General features: G+C 39.0%; 1 protein-coding gene across 1 annotated transcript in view; it reads left to right on the top strand.

Moving 5' to 3' along the window:
* Positions 1–17335, top strand: part of ccdc30 (coiled-coil domain containing 30) — an 18055-nt gene extending 720 nt beyond the window's left edge. Inside the window, exons 2-27 of the mRNA XM_037684266.1 lie at positions 838–1020; positions 1261–1381; positions 2273–2463; positions 3198–3278; positions 3401–3475; positions 4065–4221; positions 4524–4595; positions 5991–6106; positions 6204–6301; positions 6401–6593; positions 6758–6856; positions 7033–7161; positions 8151–8288; positions 8423–8598; positions 8766–9033; positions 9735–9857; positions 10195–10365; positions 10828–11037; positions 11999–12156; positions 12944–13109; positions 13465–13586; positions 13710–13851; positions 13996–14132; positions 16015–16132; positions 16223–16287; positions 17036–17335. Coding sequence (XP_037540194.1) covers positions 838–1020; positions 1261–1381; positions 2273–2463; positions 3198–3278; positions 3401–3475; positions 4065–4221; positions 4524–4595; positions 5991–6106; positions 6204–6301; positions 6401–6593; positions 6758–6856; positions 7033–7161; positions 8151–8288; positions 8423–8598; positions 8766–9033; positions 9735–9857; positions 10195–10365; positions 10828–11037; positions 11999–12156; positions 12944–13109; positions 13465–13586; positions 13710–13851; positions 13996–14132; positions 16015–16132; positions 16223–16287; positions 17036–17246 — 3720 coding nt within the window. The 3' untranslated portion in view covers positions 17247–17335. The remainder of the gene's footprint in view (positions 1–837; positions 1021–1260; positions 1382–2272; positions 2464–3197; positions 3279–3400; positions 3476–4064; positions 4222–4523; positions 4596–5990; positions 6107–6203; positions 6302–6400; positions 6594–6757; positions 6857–7032; positions 7162–8150; positions 8289–8422; positions 8599–8765; positions 9034–9734; positions 9858–10194; positions 10366–10827; positions 11038–11998; positions 12157–12943; positions 13110–13464; positions 13587–13709; positions 13852–13995; positions 14133–16014; positions 16133–16222; positions 16288–17035) is intronic.
* Positions 17336–18691: the final 1356 nt, after the last annotated feature.

Below are 18691 nucleotides of genomic sequence, written 5' to 3'. Positions count from 1 at the left end.
AGTGCTTGATAGGAATTATAAAAAGGTATAAAATATTAAATCCAACAGTACCCACAATTTTGAATTGTATATCTGGAAAACTACTACAGTGAGCTCTTTCAAATGGCACCATTTAATATAGTTCAGGATAAACTTGTATTTGTTTTATTTTATAGTTTGCAATTTAGTTGTATAAATTAAGGCAAAGAATGACAGTTTTAATAGACACTTATAGCTAACATTTGCTAGTATTTGAAATGTGATTGTACTTAATGTCTAATCTTTCAGCTGTTTGTTCCAAGAGGCCACTTGGCGTCTTGTGTAAGAACAAGAGGCGCATGAGATACATTGTCTGTGACAATATTCTGCATGTTTTGCAGTATAGTCAGCTCCTCTAGCAGTCTGGAGGCTGCATGGTTTCAGCTCGTGTTACAAGCACAGGAACAGGTGGTTGGTGCTGGTTAGCCACTGTTGTGTTATGAGCTTGCAGAAGGATTGAGTTTGTTTGACTGACGTTCTTAAAATTTAAGACATTGTTGGCAGATAGATAGTGAATACTTATTTGGTATTCCTATTTATACAATAGTACCAAGTTGTATTTTAGTTAACAATTCTGTTACTTTTTCATGTGTTAAAATTAACCTATATCAGAATCAGCTTTATTGTCATATCTTCATGTCATGTCTATATCCATATCCTCTGTTGTATTCTAAAACAGGAAGCTTTCAACCTGTTGAAATGTAGATTATTCTGATTATGAATTAACTTTTACAAACTGCAGCTTCACATTTATTGTAACTCCTGTTGGATAAATAAGATATTCGGTAGCAACATTTATTTTATTCTGTGTTTCTTCAGGTTAGGATGGAGTTGGACGAGATGTCTAAGTGGCTTCAGGAGGATGGTTTGTCTTCAGAAGCGAGTGCGGAGGAGCGGCAGCGACATCTGTGGCAGCAGCTGCTCAGCAGTGAGGCAAAGCTTCGGTCAGCCACTCAGGAGCTGCAGACCTTACGTATCCTGCAGGCCAGCGAAATGAAGGAGGTGAGACATTTCACCAGTGCTTCAGCTGACCAGCTGTTGCCACCACATGTTCAGCTATTTGTCCTTCATGGTTCAGTGGAACGGCTGGGTCAACTAAACAGAACTGCAGCAAATTTTGGAAGTATATACATTTTGCACACTATTTAACAACTGATGCTTTTAAAATGGGTACAGATAAAAAAAAAAAAAAGTTTATTGAACATAGCTGATTGTGTTATTTTTATTTTTTTCAACTATCAGGTGGAGAGCTATGTGGCACATATTCGAACGCTGCTGGAGGAGCGTGAGTGTCTGACAGCAGAGTATGAGAGAGACAATGAAGAGCTGCGACTCGAACTTCATCAGATCAAACATCAACTAGGTGAAGACAGTAAATTATTAATAGTGGTAGCATTCTTGTGTTTGAGCTATTTTTAACACCTTAAATAATTGTCTTTCCAATTCAGTTCAGGTTATTTATACAGTATGGCACTAAGTCTCGACAGAAGTCGTCTCAGGGCACTGAACAGAAACATTCACGTACTTTAAAAAGCCAGTTATAGTAAGGAAGCAGCAGATTGCGTTGAATTTTCACTTCGTCGCAGTCTCCCATCCTGAGCAAGCACACTGGCTACAGTGGAAAGGAAAAACTCCCTTTTAACAAGAAGAAACCTTCAGCAGAACCAGGCTCAGGACGAGCGGCCATCTGCTTCGACTGGCTGGGTTTGAGAGGACAGGAAGGAGAAACAAACATTGGATGGCAGGTCCAGTTGTACTTACTATAGGAGGAAAGACAAAAAAACATGTTAAGTAAAGAAATAATTACAAATACAAACAGGTAAAGAAGAGCAAGTAAAGACAGCTGCAGAGTGATGAAATGTGGTCAGGTTGTCCTCCCGCAGTCTAAAAGCCTATAAGGGACTATTACTACTAAGGGATAACTCAGGAAACCCAAGCTGATACGAACTATAGGATTTATCAAAAAAGGAAAGACTTAAGCCTAATCTCAAAAGTTGACAAGTTGCAAACCTGCAGTCTGAGAGTGATCTGTTAGGAATGTAAGAGACAATAACATCTGTAATATATAATATAAGATGGAGCTAGGTTGTTGAGAGCTTTGTATGTTAGAAATAGGAGTAAACTGTAAACAGTATCCCTAAGATGGATATTTACCTATGTTTCAATGAAAGACAGTATCATGAAGCGTTATCTTGATTTAGATATTATTTTGTAGTCCTTCTATACTGAACTGATGAGGAATCTCCTTTTTTAGACTGCCAGAGTAAGGAACTGTCTGAAATGTTGGCTCAGGAAGACCTGGGGGAGATGGGTTTGAGCAGCCCCAGCGAGCAGGTGGCTTACCTACTGGTGGAACGAGCCACGCTGTTGGAAAGGTTAGAGGCTGCTGAGGGGAAACTGGAGAGTCAGAGTTTCGCTGGGTCTTTGAAAGATTGTGACCACCAGGTAAATAAACAAACAAACAACAAAACCCAAATCCAATTTAATTTCTTCAAACAAAACAAGTAACACAAGTCAACATGTGCTGGAAAAAGTAATGAAAGTACAATTCTTCAGTATATTGAGGAAAAGAGCCGTGCAAGGTTTAAAAAGTGGCAAATGAAATCCATTCCACAAATATATCCAACTTTTTCAAGGATAATATTGTAATTTTTCATCTCTAAAACAACAAAGATGTTGAATTATACTGTAGTTATTATTTGGTATAAAATCTTTAGTGGCTGTAGTAAGTATATTTTTTAACACTGATTTAGTACTCTGCATTTTTCATAATTGTTTAGAGTCACTGGCTCTTTTCCTGTTTCAACATCAATATTAAAATATTTAGATGTAACGATGCACAGTAAAAAAAATAAATGTGTTGGTTATTTCAAAGTACAGAATTTCTGTGAGCTATGTATCATACGGTCTAATATTTTATTAAACATAAACATTCAATTATTCTAAGTGTATTCTGTCCCTTGCATTAGGTGTTGCTTCATAGTTCTCTTCATATGATACAGTGGTTCAGCTTTTTCTCTTGAACTAAACTGTAACCGTGGGGCTCCTGCATCATGAACAATAAATGTGCAGTCACCACTCACATTAAATATTTTAAGCATAACTGTTATCTAACCAAAGTACATCCAGACATTATGAATGTGGTTCAAATTTTTTTTACTGGTTTATGACACAAACAGGAGCATGTACACCACATGATGGGAGAGGACATACATCATCAGAGAGGGGACATGCAGAAGACCATAGACAGCATAACAAAGGTGAGGTGATCTTCATTTGAACTAATTATCCATGAAGAATGAAGTTTGGAAACAAAACGGATCGTACTTCCTCAGTCAGGGTAAAGGATTATTGTGCACACGCTGGTTTTTCCTCTCGGCAGTGTTCATCCCAGAGTCCATGGAAGAAGCTGTTTGGCCTGCACAGGTCTGGTCAGAGCAAACACAATGTGGCTCCTGTAGGTGTACACTTTACAGCTAATGCTAACCAATTACTAACACTGGTGTTGTGGTGAAAACCAAAACATAGGAGTACAGTATCACTGGCTTGTTAAATACTTTACACATTGAAAAAACAGCATCCGTTTGTGCTTGGATATCAACATGCATACAACATGGATCACTTCAGTATCGCATACATGAGGAATCATTGTTAAAACGCAAATGAAATAACAGCACTGTTACATTTTCTTTCTTAATAAGGTGGCGCTTTTTGCATGCCATACCCCTGTCTCAGCTCTGACTCTGCTTTTCTTATTTTAAAATGTAACTTAAAAAAAAAAAAAGAAAGAAGACTAAACAAAACCACCAATGTCACAACAGCATGGGTACTCTTTTCTTCCAGTTATGTTTCTGTGCAAATGAAACCTAAATAACTATTTTCCTTGCCTCTCTTCAGGCCTACAATGATGATAAACCTCGGCCTGAAAGTGCATGCTTCTCTCAGCTGCATGTTGGCTCACTTGCATCTCTGGTCAAACCGCCACTCTTTTTTTTTGCTGTTCTCCTCCCGCACTAACCTTCTCTGCTTCATTATTTTTACATCAGGCTCACAGTGAGGAGATTTCCAGGGATCGGAATGAGCGGCAGCGGCTGGAGCGAGACCTGGAGGAGGCGTCCAGGAGGCTGGCGATGGCTCATCAGGACATCCGCAGACTCACCAATGAGTTGGATGAAGCCAGAAACAACAACCAAAACACGAGTGGTATGTCACAAAGACTAATCATAGCTTTCTGTTCAGTATACCTTATTTTACTTTGTACAAATATATATAGTTGTGTTACATGAATATTGTAGCATACCTTATTATAATATTATATCATACATCATGAAGGACCCCACTCACCCAGCACACACACACTTGTTGCTCCCCTCAGGAAGGAGGTTAAGGAGCATTAAGTGTAGAACTGTAGACTGAGGAACAGCCTCTACCCTGAGGCAGGAAATATATGAACAGCAGGAAAAATATGAAGTATTTTTAGTGTTTAAAATATTTTATAATCCCAGAATGGGAGCTTCAGGGAACAGTTCAAGAACTAGAGAACCTGAAGAAGGAAGTGGACAAACTGCAACACAGCGGTGAGGCAGAGCGGTGTGAATGTTACAGATATAAATTAATAAAACAATTAGGTTTAGAAGGTGTGTGTACAGTAGTCCCTTGTTTATTGTGGGGGATCCGTACCCTGAAGCCCCGCGATTAGTGAAAAACCATGAAGTAGGAATAGTAGTACAAGTAGTAAGTAGTAGTTGATTTTAGTATTTACATATATATATATATAAAGGTGTTTTAAACACTTCTCACACTTGCAATATTCTAAACAATGTTTCTAAACGCTCTAAAAGAGCACAGCATGTCATGATTTCAGCTCTCTGCCTCTGGCTGCTCTCCGCCAGCGCTCTTGGCCACGCCCACTTCTCTGTTGCAGATGGCGAGCTATGACAATATGATGGAGATATGACATGCTGCAGGAGGAAGCTTCTCCTGCAGCTGTGGGCTGCACGCAGGTGCAGCAGTTGCTAAATAATTTAAAATCAAATTATTTTAAATAAAAATTCTATGCCGATCGTGCGGTTCATCCATTAATCAGCCAGTTGTGTGTCATGTCCAATCTTACTTTGAAAAACCACGATAGAGTGAGTCCGCAAAGTAGCGAGGGACTACTGTATATATTTTAATAACCTGGTATAAGGTTTACTTTTTATTTATTTTGACAGTGTATGGATTAGTGTAGACTAAAGTTACTTTTTCAGAGCAACGTTTTAGATTTGGCTTCATTTGTCGGCTCTATGTTTTGGTGCTGGGTGCAGTTTTGCAAAAACACCAGTTTGTTGCAGTTTTTTGCCATTACATGATGGTAGTCTTTAATATAGTGTTGGAATTGTATATCGTTTCTTCTCTTCTAAATTTTTGTATAATATAAAGTAAAGTTCTTATTGATTTAACTTAATTTTTGACTGTTTTGAATGGATTTACACAATACGGGTAAAAATGACCCGCAACATAATAAATGTATTTTTTTCTTGCCATAATCCAAGGGTTAAAAGAATGTGCAGGATCTGAAGATGTAGGCTGTTAATGCTTGTTTCATAGTCAAGGTCAACCATGACTGCACAGTGCAGACATTTACAGAGCTGTTCTGCTCTTCATTTAAATTTATTTTACTTTCTGATGAAACCTGCTGTTGTTGCCTCTTTACAATTCGAGCTAACATTCAATCAATTGGTAGTTTTATTTACAACCTACTTGTGAGGTAGTCACAAATGAAACAAAAAAAAAACTGCTTGGTATAAAGCTGTCTTTTAAATCAAGCTTTAAAAGGGTATTTATTTTAGAAAGCTGTTATTTACTTTTGCTTTTGAGCTAAATTTCCCAAGTATTTTATAAACTGAAAGTTTTGCAATTTTAAAGGAAAAGCTAGACTAAATATAAAAGAATGAAAATATACATGTGTAACGTCAGACGCCTGTTTACAGATGTGATGAAGCTGCAGCAAGCCAAAGCGCAAAATGACCAACTGGATGCTGAGAACAAGAGTCTCCGGGAAAGAGTTCACATCATGGAGCTAGAGAAAGAAAATCTCCTGGATCAGGTTGGCACATTTTGTTTTCTTCTTTCTTTACTAAAATTAAAACTCAAAAAAAGTTATTGCCAGAGTGTACATTTGTTTGGTATGGGGGTTTGTTTAGCAGACAAAAAATGATTCAGCCAGAGAGGATCTAAAGGACAAGAACAGTGAATCGGAAAACGGTGCACCAGTCCAAGAAAATGCTCAGATTCACAAACGGTAATTCCTCTACATTTAGCTTAAAATCTGACACATTTATGACTTCATCAGGAGTGTTTAGACTTAAATCGTGGTTTGACCGTGGTTATTCTATGTTAGGTGTCTGGAGGCGATGGAAGACGTACTTGTTCAGGTGAGAGAATTGCAACGACAACTCCAGCGGCTACGAAAGGAACAGGAAGAGCTAGAGGAAAGGAATGAGGAGCTGGAGGCCCTGTTGGGGGAGGCTCAAAATGCCAGCAAGGAGGAGCGACATCGTCATGAAGGAGAACTGGAGGGACTGCACAGAAGGGTAATGGGCAGAGCTTAGCTCTTCCTCAGCAATGCCTCATTAGTTCTAAGTGGGTAATAATATGAGACATTAATTTATTTAGGAAACATTTATGTTACATATAAAGAAATAAAACCATTCACCATAAATCAGTTCTGCAACCTGTGTCATGGCTGAATCTACAGATTAAAAGCCTGGAGGCAGAGCTGAAAAAGCAAGATACCCAGGAAAAACTGTTGAAGAATGGCGATGATGTCAAAACCACCGAGTCCTACTTGCAGTTGGTAGGAAATTACTCTCTTTTCATTTTTAGTAATATTTCTTTCAAAGATGTCACCGAGTGCTCTGGCTTGACCTCAGAGTTAGTGACAAATTGATTGTGACTCATGTGGAAAGTTAAATGTCGGTATCTAAATAAAACGTGGACATACACAGAGCTCTCCTCTAACCTTGCAAAAAGCACCTCAGGGACAGCACCCAGGAAAGAATGGCTCTGCTGGAGGCTCGCCTGACTGAGGAGAAGGAGTGGAGGAAACAGCTGGAGCTAGATCTCAGTGCTGCTCAGACTGCACTCAAAAAAGATAAAGAGGTAATAACTAAATACGTACATGTCTGCGTTCAAATGTGGGGAAGCAACAGTGCTTATAGTTTTAAAAATAATACATTGGTTAAAATTTTTTTTGCTGAATTTATGGAGCGTTTACGTTTTGCAGGTTTGTGTGGTTCATTTGAATGATTGTGGACACACTTACAAAATTTGATTCATACCAAATAAGCAGACTATGGCCTGGTTTATACTTCATAAGACATAAACATCAGATCTCACTGACGTGGTTGTTAGACTTTCTTTTGTGCATGGATACTTTATACTATTTTATTTATTATATAAATATATACAAAGAGAAGCTGCAGGAGAGAAGTCCTGGTAAGCCCTCCCACTGCAGAACACGTTACATGGAAACAAAAACAAAAGAGCAAGAGTACGGTTGTCAGAGTGGAGGCCTATTTTCAGTTGATAATATATTTGGAGGAGGAAGATCTTGTATTTTTGTGAACTTGTTTTGTAAATTTGTCACAGAGACTGCCACTGATTTCGACAAATAGCGTGTATTACACAAAGCTTGGCGCACACCTTGCAAGGCAATACTTCTGACAGGGGTTTCTGTACAGAACAGGATGTCAGGTGGTGTGAGAAGAACATTTTTTGCGATTTGCAAATGGGAATTTTCATCACTCAACCACGTCAGCGAGGAACGATTTTGACACTTCTCTTGACGTATAAACTCGCTTTAAGGTCTGCGAGAACTGTCTGCCAACAAACTAACCACCCACATCTTCAAAACTACTTTCAGTTCAGTTTGACGCTGAAGCTGCGTTCTAAACAAACTTTAGGTCTAAAAGTTTTGTTTATTAAACTGAATTGTCACAACTTTGTTAGGTATTTGTTTGTTTATGTATAAAAGGAAAAATTCTAGGCTAAAACCTAAAAATGGAATTATAAGTGTAGACACGTCCTTCAAATAATTAAGCAACATCTACATTTTCTTGTAATTAAAAAAAAAAAAATCTGCTCCCAAGGCTTTGCAGATAGGTGAGCGAGAACTAAAGAAGCTGAGACTTGAGGTCAGCGGCCTTCAGACCGAATGCCAACAAGGGAAAACACTCATTAAAAGTCTGACTCAAGTGAAGGGAGAAAAGGCCGTTTTAGAAGAAAAGGTTTGTTCAGATTACTTCTCTGCCTATTTTTTTTTTTACTTGGTACAAACATGGTATCAACAAATGTATTAACATGAATATATTGGTGTTGAATTACAACTTTTAGGTTCTCTGACTTTGACTCTGCTTTTTAGGTGGCCCGGATGGAGCGTGCTCACAGCAGACTCCAGGCCGAGCTGGAATCCCACAAAGAAAATACCCAGACTCAGTTAGACTTTCGGGAAAACAGGTTTCCCTTTGACCAGCAGGAACAGATTGACCGCCTGACACTTGAACTCAGCAGCCTCCAGACAGCACACAACACTCTGAGGTTGCTTTCAGTGCAGACTTTGCAATACGGTTCATATTTAAGTTGTAGTTTTTTCAATAGCTCTCAGTTGTCGCAACAAATACCTTCATTTGTTTTTATGACCAAAGACGAGATAGGGCTGTGATGCTGAAGCTTGCTTGGTTTGCATATGTGTGCATGAATTCCAGGGATGAGATGGCCTCTGAACGACTGAAGATGACTGAACTTCAAGCCGAGCTAAGCGCTGCTGTTCAGAAGAAGCTAGCAGCCGAAGGGGAAAGAGAAAGACTAGAACTTGAGATTCAGCACCTTAAAAAGCAACTTCTGTGGACTCAAGAGCAGCTGTCCTCTGCAAAGGAAGCGCTGAGTCGCAGCCAAAAGCTGGACCTGCAAACAACTAGTACAGAATCAAGGCTCCGTCCTGTGCAGAACACCAACTCTGAGGCTTTGGCTCAGGTAACTTTATTTACCTTTAAAAGTTAAACAGGTCTGAATGTTAAATCACTTTTAACTTTTTTATTAGATGTTTTAAAATAGGACAAGGTGGTGAAAAAAACCACAGTCAAAGTTAGGCTCCAGCAGGATTTAATATTCTTACAAATCCATCCATCCATTATCTATACTCGCGTCATTCTTATTGGGAAACAGGGGTCACTGGTGCTCGTATCCAGCAGTCACTGTGCAAGAGGTGGGGGACACCCTGGACAGGTCTCCAGTCCATCACAGGGACATATAGAGACAAACAACCATTTATTCTCTCACTCACACCTAGGTACAATTTAGAGTTACCAATTAGTCCAACATGCATGTTTTTGGTCTGTGGGAGGAAACGAGTACCCGGATAAAACCCACACATGCACAGAGAGAACTGCAAACTCCACCCAGAAAGGCCCACAGCCGAGATTTGATCCAGCAACCATCTCACTGAGAGGCAGCAGCTCTACCAACTGAGCCACTGTTCCACTGTGCCACCATTATTACAAACCAATATGAAAATATTATCAGTATCTATAACATCTCTTAATAAAATGAGGATAACGAGTTACAACAACAAATAATTTCCCTTTGGGATTAATAAAGTATTTTTGAATTTGAAATTAATTTCCTTTTCTACTTTCCCATCTAATTTTTCATGTCCATGTGTCTGATATTTAAAGGTTTCATCTTCGAAGAAAGAGCTGAATCGTCTTCAGAACGAGCTGGAGGAGGAGCGGCAGCTGGCCTCTCAGCACCAAATGGTGCTTGAAGCTCAGGTTAATGAAGCCCAGGCTCATATCAAGGTACATAATGATAATAACACTTTATAGCATCCCAACATAACAATAGTGTTTCTGTAGCTGAGTTCAAGATCTCTAATATTAATCATCTTTTTGGCATTCTAAGTGTTTTAAAATTAGTTTATCATAATAATTAGCATAATAATATGGCGTTTTTATTGTAGCTGCTTTAGCCTTCTGTACTTTAAGCAATACACATCAAAAGACTGCCTTGCAAAAGTAGGTAGGATGCCTGGAATTGGCTCGATGATTCATAGCAGTCATAAATAACTTAACTGAGAATTTATTCATGTGTCTGTTTTACCTTTCTGATCGTCTCAACACTTGTTTCCATCCTCAGTCCCAAGATTCTCTGCTGAGCCAGAAGACAGAAGAGGCTAAACAGATGAAGCAGGACGTGCAGAGGGCTCAGAGCCTGTTTACTTCAGCTGAGAGAGAGCTGCGCTACGAGAAGGAGAAGAACTTGGATCTGAAGAGACACAACACTCTGCTGGAGCAGGAAAAACTCAAAGTTGGTATTTAGTTATAGCACATCCGCAACTTTCCGACTGCATCTGACACTTACCTCGTAATCATCTTAATCATTCTGTTAGACGCCCAGTCTCTAAAATGCATATCAAGATTAGCTAATTTAAAACTGTACTATAAACTTCAACACGGAGGACATTCGTAGTGCAAAAGTTTCAAACCAACCCTCATTTCTGTATAAGTTGTGTCCATGGATTGTAATGTTCTTATATTTTTTAAGTGACCTTTGATAAAATGTTATCCAGGTTGAGTGGAGGTCTACCACTGAAAGATAAAAATACACCTAATTTTAAAATGAGCATTTTGTAAATTACTGCACATCCTTTTTTCCAGTTGGTAGTTCAAGAAATGTCTGATGGTTTAAAACTTTTGCACACTGCTGCCTATATATTTTGCTCTTTTTCTTTCAGCGAGAGTGCTCTAATTTTTCATACGCTTCCTCCAGCTTTGTGCAGAACTGAAGCAGACCCAGCTCAAACTGGCCCAAGTGGAACAGAAAGTCCAAACTCAGGCTGCTGAGTGTGAACGGCAGCAGCAGAAAGTCAGAGAACTGGAGCTGGAGCTGGCACGCAGCAGCACAAGCCGCGGTGCCACCACCAGCCTGCAGGAGGAGTTACAGGCAGAGAGGGCACGCCTCATTGCTGCTGACAAGAAGGTAAGTGCTCCCACATGTTGGACCCACTCTCAGAGAGGTTCTGCCCTTAGTTTCTGATTTAACAATGTCATCGATCATGTCTTTATAAGAACTACCAAAAGAAAAAAAGACTAACTAAACTTAAAGTATCATGAACCACTAGTTTGCTTTGAATGAAACTTTCAGAAAGTAATCATTTGATGCACATCTGCAACTCAGTCTGATTCAAGATGGCAGTCATGGCTAACATTAGCCAAAATGGCTCTAACTCAGTCAGTTTTACAGATATTGAGCTAAAATTGTACGTGGCAGCTGAGTTATTGACAACACATACTGAGTGGGACATCCTACAACATCCCATGAAATTGGGAATAATGCTATTTTCTGTTTTGACCAAAATGGAAACTACTCCATCATTTCTTAACATAAGAAGATATTTGTTTAAAATCCTGACATTAAAGGCGGTGGGTGAAATGCATTCTTATAAGGGATGCTAGCCCTTTAATTTGTATTTTGTTTTGTTAATGAGATAATGTAATGACACATTTCAACTTGTGAGCTTGGCAACACTAAAGATAACCTGATTTGAATTGACCATGCAATAAAGACCTTATTTTTATTCTTATTTACCTTCTGCTTATTAGTATAATATCTATACGTCATACCCTAGGGATATATGACGCGTATCAGAGATAAACCTTAATGGGATTTACTGTTTGTGACCTAATTTATCTTCTGTCTCTAGTGAAGTTAATCCTTACCTGAATATTAAGGAGCAGAGTGAACGTTTGCCCATACGCATGAAAATAAACCTCATGGTAGAACTTATTGAAAATGTGTTCTACCTTTTCATTTTCTGTCAACATTAAAAACAATGTTTGTCAGACATTCGAAAAGTAATCCCAGCACAGCTTTGAAAAGGATGCAAGTTTCAGAGGTCATGTCTCTGTGAGTGAAGTTTGTGTCTTTACTGTGGTGGAAGGTCTTGGAGTTGCAGCAGCAGCTGAAGAACGCCCAGCATCAGCTGCGTGTGGAGGAAGCTCGAGCCGGTGAGAGCAGCCGCCTGGAGAGGGACAGCAGGGATCTGTCCGACACCTTAAGTTCCCTGAGAGCCCAGCAGCAGGAGGAGCACATCATCAGGTTAGCTGTCCTGCAGCTGTCACACAATACAATACAACTTTATTTATAAAGCACTTAAAAAAAACGTTGGCCAAAGTGCTTTACACTGATAAAAGCAAGCATAAAAACGATAAAATCAAGAAAAACTGTAAAAGTAATGAACTGTTAAAATCATAAAAACAGCAAAATCAACATTTCAAGCTGAGTTAAAAGCCAAAGAGAGAAAAAAAAGAGTCTTCGGAGAAGATTTAAAAACAGGAAGTGAGTCAGCTTGTCTGACATGCAAAGGCAGCTCGTTCCACAGTTCAGGGGCAGCCACTGACAACGCTCACTCACCTCTCAGCCTCCTGTTGGACTTTAGGACGACCAACAGCAGCTGATCTGCTGACCTGAGCGAGCATGAGGGAACGTACAGTAGTCAGTAATGACTGACTCAGACCTGCATAAAGTGAATTACAGTAGTCCAGAAGAGTTGTGATGAAAGGATTAAAAATCTTAAAATGATGTCGTGGGAGAAATGGTTTGACCATGGCTAGTTGTCTCAGGTGATAAAAGCTGGACTTGATCATTGATTTAATCTGTGCATCCAGTTTAAAAGCATCGTCCAGCCTCACGCTCAGGTTGTTGTCTGAGTCAGATGTTGTTAAAGGACCTAGATCAGCATGGGCTTTTGAACCGTCACTGGGTTTAAGCAACAAGACCTCTGTGTTTTGCTCATTAAAATATAAAAAATTCTGTGAACAGAGATGGATTTTATTTTATCTACAAGCCATCCTTCATTGTTCTTTTCAAACCATTCTTCTCTCAGGAAGCTGTTAGAGCAGCGTGAAGAAGAGCTGCATCAACAGGTGCGTTCTTTGAGGCTGAAGGAGGCTTCTCTAAACAGGACAAACACCGAGCTCAGCCACCGTGTCCAGCAGCTGGACACTCGTCTGTCCATCCTGCAGGCGGAGCTGAACAAGACAAAAGAAGAGGTGAGGAATGACGTGCAACAGGTCCTCAGATGTTAACGATTTCATGTGGTTTTAACACCTGCGGTGACATTTCTTTCACTTTGACACAATTGTGCATTCCTCTGAAATTTTGCTTCATTGTGACTTTACCTGTTTGAGTTTTCAGCTTGCCAAAAGCTTTTTTGGTGAACTGTTTTGAAATATTTGCAGTCCAATTATTTTATTGTTTCTTTAGTAAATGTGCAAAATTGTTCATGCATTCTTTGAACCCATCACTTGGTGCAAATCACAGCAATCAGTAAACTAGAATTTTGTATCTGATGATGCAGTCTTGGCAGTGATATTGGTGCTATTCTATTCTGAACGTGCTCTCAAGGAAAAAAACAGTCAGAAGTCAAACCACAAGCTGCAGCAGGAGCTGGCGTCCAGTAAGCAGGAGAGTGAACGGCTGCAGGAGGAACTGCAGCAGGTTCTCCTACAACTGGATGCTAGTGTCAGGTCAGACATGCACATCACTAAGCTTAGCATTATGAAATAAAAGTCCCAGCTCAGAATGATCAGAGAAGTCACACACACTTTTAACTTTTTCGTTATTATTGTTTTTTCTGATCCGTGAACCAGAAAGTACAACGAAAAACAGATTCATCACAGGAGCAAGCTACATCAAGCCAAGCAGCTTTTTCTTAAAGCAACAGCTCAGAGGGACTCTACCATCCAGAAACTAGAGAATGACCTGGCACTGGCCTCCAGTCTCTCACACAAGGTGTTACACACATCCCCCCACCACACACACACACACACACCTTTTAGTCCCAAATATATGTAATATTTTTCAACTGTTATTCTCTAAAAGCTCCCCAGTTTTTATATATTTCTTTGTCTTGCCTCCTCCCTTGGTGGCCATTAGGCGAAGGAGCAGATCAATACGGTGATGATCGAAAACGAGAAGCTGCTGGAGGAAAAAAGGGAACTGCTGCGGAAGATAAGCGAGGCAGAAGAAATGGGCAGCAAAGGCATGAGGATGGCCTCTACAGTCCAACACAGGTAACCTAATGAATCACTTTTTACACGCTTGTGCCTTAGCTCATTTATGAAGTGTAAACATTAATAACCTGGTAAAGAAAAATAAATAAATAATACATTTTAAATCCCACAACTAAAGATCTTAAATCTAAATTTGATATGTAAAGTTGCTCTTCCACAACATGTTGACAACAAAAGTTTGTTTTAGTTATACAGTAGTCCCTCGATACTTTGCAGTTAGACTTTCGCTGAGTCACTCTTTGCCGGATTTTCAACGTAAGATTGAACACGACACATGATTGTCCATGGGGAAAGACAGACCCCAACCCCCACCCCCTCCTTTCTCTCTCTCTGCTGTGACAGACAGCCTCAGAAAGAGAAAGGAGGGGGCAGGGTCTGTCTTTCCCCATCACTACTACTCAGGGAGCAGGAATGAACGGATCAGATGAACAAATGTAGAATATCAGAGAAAATGTTTAGGTGGAAAAATAAGAGTGAAAGAGAGTGGCTGAGTGCGTCTTACTTAGGTGTAAGACAGACCCCCCCCTCCCCACTTCTCTTTCCAAGGCTGTCTGTCATAGCAGAGAAAGAGAAAGGAGGTGGTGAGGGTGGGGCCTGTTGTTCCCCATTGTGTCCCAGAGACACACAACAGGCGAGCGCACAACAGACAGACTTGGAAAAAGAAAGGCGGGCGGTTCTTGAGTGAGCCGCATGAGCAGCATGGATTGTTTATTTAAAATAATCAAGCGCGTAGAGTGTGGGAAGGGTTTATAAAGCCTTATATAAATAAATACTCAAATAAACATCCCTACTTTGTGGATTTTCACCTATCATGGCCCGCAGGGTTGTCTGGAGCGTAACCCCCACGATAAGTGAGGGGCTACTGTAATCAGAAGTATTCCTGTGCTAATCAAGCATAAAGAAAAAGTCACTCTTTGCTCACCGAACTAACCCAGGGATAACATTTATTTTACTGTACAGTCAAATAAGTTATTATTTTCCACTGAGTGCCTTTAGAGTCTGCATCTTTCTATTTAATATCAACCATACAGGCCCTTTGCCTCCTGATGATCATCTAATTATATCACTCTATTGTACAAGATAATCTCAGTCTGTTTTTTTTTTATTTCATTTTTGACGGTTTTAACAAGCTATTAAATGCAATCAGAAAAAAGGTGTCCCTTTCTACTTTAAAAGAAATGTCTTTAAGATTAAGGCTAGGCAAAGATGGCAAAATATGACATTTTTTGGCCATTTGAGACACATCTAATTGTTTTTAAGTGTGAATGTCACAAATCTGTTTTTTTTTTTTTATCTGACTCAGGTCACTTTCATATTCAGTACAGATAATTTAGTCTGATTCGATTGCACCACACCTTCAGAATTGATACACACGCTAACACATGTAGCATCCATATTTTATGTAAACAGTGTGCTGTGCGACGTCATTTTCTGCACATGCAGAGCTGCAGATTGTTCACATTAGATGGTGATCAAATTTAATTTGTATTGTAAAACAACCACACAAAATATCTCAGCAAAATATTAGAATTGCGATATTAAAACCTGCTGTGTGATTATAGCCTCATTTATTTTCCAAAAATGCCTTTTCAGACTTCAATATCTCAGGAAATGAAGCACAAAATTGGCCTTGGTGTACTTTAAACTTTAGATTTATCTCAGTACCTTGCTGTACTCATCCTATAATGAAGTATCTTACCTGTGAGTCTTATTTGCTAATTGAATAGAAATTAAAATTTCTACACGTTATTGTCATTATCATCACAAGAAAGTATTTTCTTCTTGTCAGCCTATAATGTCAGTAATCTACACAAACTACTAAGAATATCAAGAGTTTGTCATTTTTAAATTGTGCCTGAGTGTAAACGTAAACCTCTTCCAGGGTTAATGTCTTAGAAGTGGAAAACAGGCAGCTACAGGACAGAACAATAAAGCTCTCAAATCAAGTCAGCTCCTTGGAACGAGCTCTGAGGAACGTCAAGTCGATCTACAGTCTGGAGGTAGAAATATATATTATTTATTTAGATATATTTAAAACAATTCTATAAGAATGTTTGTGTTTGGTAATAAATCATTTACATTTTTAGCAGAATGCCAAAAAAGTGGTCTCCTCTGATGGTCTCTCTGAGGGCATCCTTCATGCTTCTACACTAAGGTAAGGCCAGGGACATAAAAGTAGTTTATTATGTAAAATATGAAACAATAATGGCTTAATAACACTCATTAAACAATACCTAGTCAACATTGCCTTAATGTTCCATGTAGCCTCATTTAAACATGTCTGATACAAGGTGACATGACTGGGCTGTACATCCACTGAGGTATATTACTAAAGGTCCTGTAGACTCAGCGTTTTCTCACAGTACAAGTCATATTAGCAGCCACGTGGTGTGTAAATCAAAACACCGGTGAATCTAAGCAGCTGAAACTGTCACTTTTTCTGCATGCGTAAGCTTAGACCAGTCAGCATCAGAACGTTGGGAGTTTACTGGCATCTATACAACAGATAAATCCTCTCAGCTCAAGAAAAAAACAACTCATTTTTACTTCACCAGTTGTGTTGTCTCCACTGTTTATTACATGAGAAACTTCACAACTATTGTACTCAGAAGTGTTTTTCTGAAGCTAATTTTCTCCTAACATGATTAAAAATAATAATTTAAGTTGTATCAAGCTCAAATTAGTTAAAATGCTTAAAAGCATTTTTCTCTTATTTTGCTCAGATGCTAATAATAAAACGAACAAGTTTTAACTGTATTTGATATAACACCATTTGATTGTGCGCTGTATGCGTGACAGCTTATACTGCGTTGCTGCACGTGACCAGTTCAGAGTGGGCTTCACTGTTAAAATAAAACCTCCACATACGTTTGTTACGCAGCGATGTAACAGTGAATTTTCAGTCTGACCTCAGGCTTCTGTGACCGCGTGGACATCCTGGACACAATCTGTCGTGCGAAGGTGAGCAAGCACGTGGTGTTGGACAGCACGAGTGCATCGGTCCCAACATGGCCGCCACTTGAGCAGGGATACCTGAATCTCACGTCCCCTCTGGTTACTCCAGCCTGCACACAAGCCACCGAGGACAGCCCTAATACGAGCGGGCAGGTCTGAGGGCTCATGCCCCCGAGGGTTGCATCAGCACTTCACTAGCCAGTATTTGTCAGCACGTCTGCCACTTCCGCTGCAGACAAAAATCTGAATGAGGTAATAATAAAGTCAGTAATAATGAAAGAGCTTCTACTACAGCTCTGCTCAGGGTTGCGTTTGTTTTCCAGCACTGTATTTTAATCCCAGACCTTATGAAAAAGAGAAATGGGAGATTTTTTAAAAGGCTTTTGTAAGTGTCAATTAAATGTAATCTGTAGAAAAGTTTTTAAACATATTTAATTAGCTCTTGTTTTTGAAAGCCAACCCATGACGAACTTGTCGGAAAGCACAAGTGTGATTACAGTTAGGAAATCTAATCAGAATGACTGAAGAAGTACTCTGCTTGTTGTGTAAAGTTACATAAATACCAAGTATTTAACATCGGTGATGTAAATGTTAATCAGATGAGGAGTCTCTTTATGTGTATTGTTTAAGCACTTTATAACATGTTTTTTTTTACACTAAAGTTGTTTACAATGAAGAATCTGTAGCGGTTGAACTCAATCGGAGAGATTGGCATTTTGCCCTGTTCAATTTAATCTGCAGTTTTAATGCCTTACAACACCTGCAGTTTTTATTTATGAGTCTTTTATGTTTTAAATTCAACCAGCAGGTTTACCAGTTTACAAGTTTTTACTGATATCAAATATAAAAATATTATTTTTAAAGGGCCCATTTCATGTTGTTATGATATACTCATGGTACTGATGGTACCTAGCGTGAGACAGGTCACTCACATGTCTTTCTAGTAGCCCCCACTCCAATATTTACCATGTGAAGTGTCCAAAAACTTCCAGCAGTACACAGAATCTGTTCACAGCATCACTTGTTTTTCTTTCCTCTCTACTTAAGATTCTCCTGTAAAGCTGCATACTGTGGTCAGATTAGCAGACGTTTCTGCTTTGCACATCGCAATAAATACACGACTAGATGTGAAAATATTTGTTAGGATTTGTTATTTACAAGTTATAAAACAAAGACTTCACGTTCAGACTGTGCTTTAAGAGTTTCTATCTCAAAAAATTAAAACAAAAGCTCCAGTCCTCCACACACACGTCCAAGTATGTCCATGCCCAACCATAAACTGGTATTATTTAGTTTAATACAAAAGTCTCAGTCATGTGCCTGAAGGGATGAGGTTTTAAACTTCATCTTGCTGCTGCATGAATGCTTTTACCAACAAAAATGTTTATTTGAAGTGTGCAAATCAAAAAGAAACTTGTTTTTGTACAAGAATAAAAAAAGAACTATTTTCATAAATAAAGTGTTGATTGTTTGTTTTTCATTTACCACAAAAAAAAAAGTTTAGTTTCCAACTCAAATCAAGAAACGGGATAGTTTTAACAGTCTGTTTATTAAACAAGGTAAAGATACAAAGCTTTTTTTTTTTTCATTTCTTTTTTAAACAT

The sequence above is a fragment of the Nematolebias whitei genome, chromosome 11, assembly GCF_014905685.2.
Source record: "Nematolebias whitei isolate Nwh7 chromosome 11, NemWhi1, whole genome shotgun sequence".
In the NCBI taxonomy this organism is placed as follows: Eukaryota; Metazoa; Chordata; class Actinopteri; order Cyprinodontiformes; family Rivulidae; genus Nematolebias; species Nematolebias whitei.
This window is presented reverse-complemented; position numbering and strand designations above follow the sequence as displayed.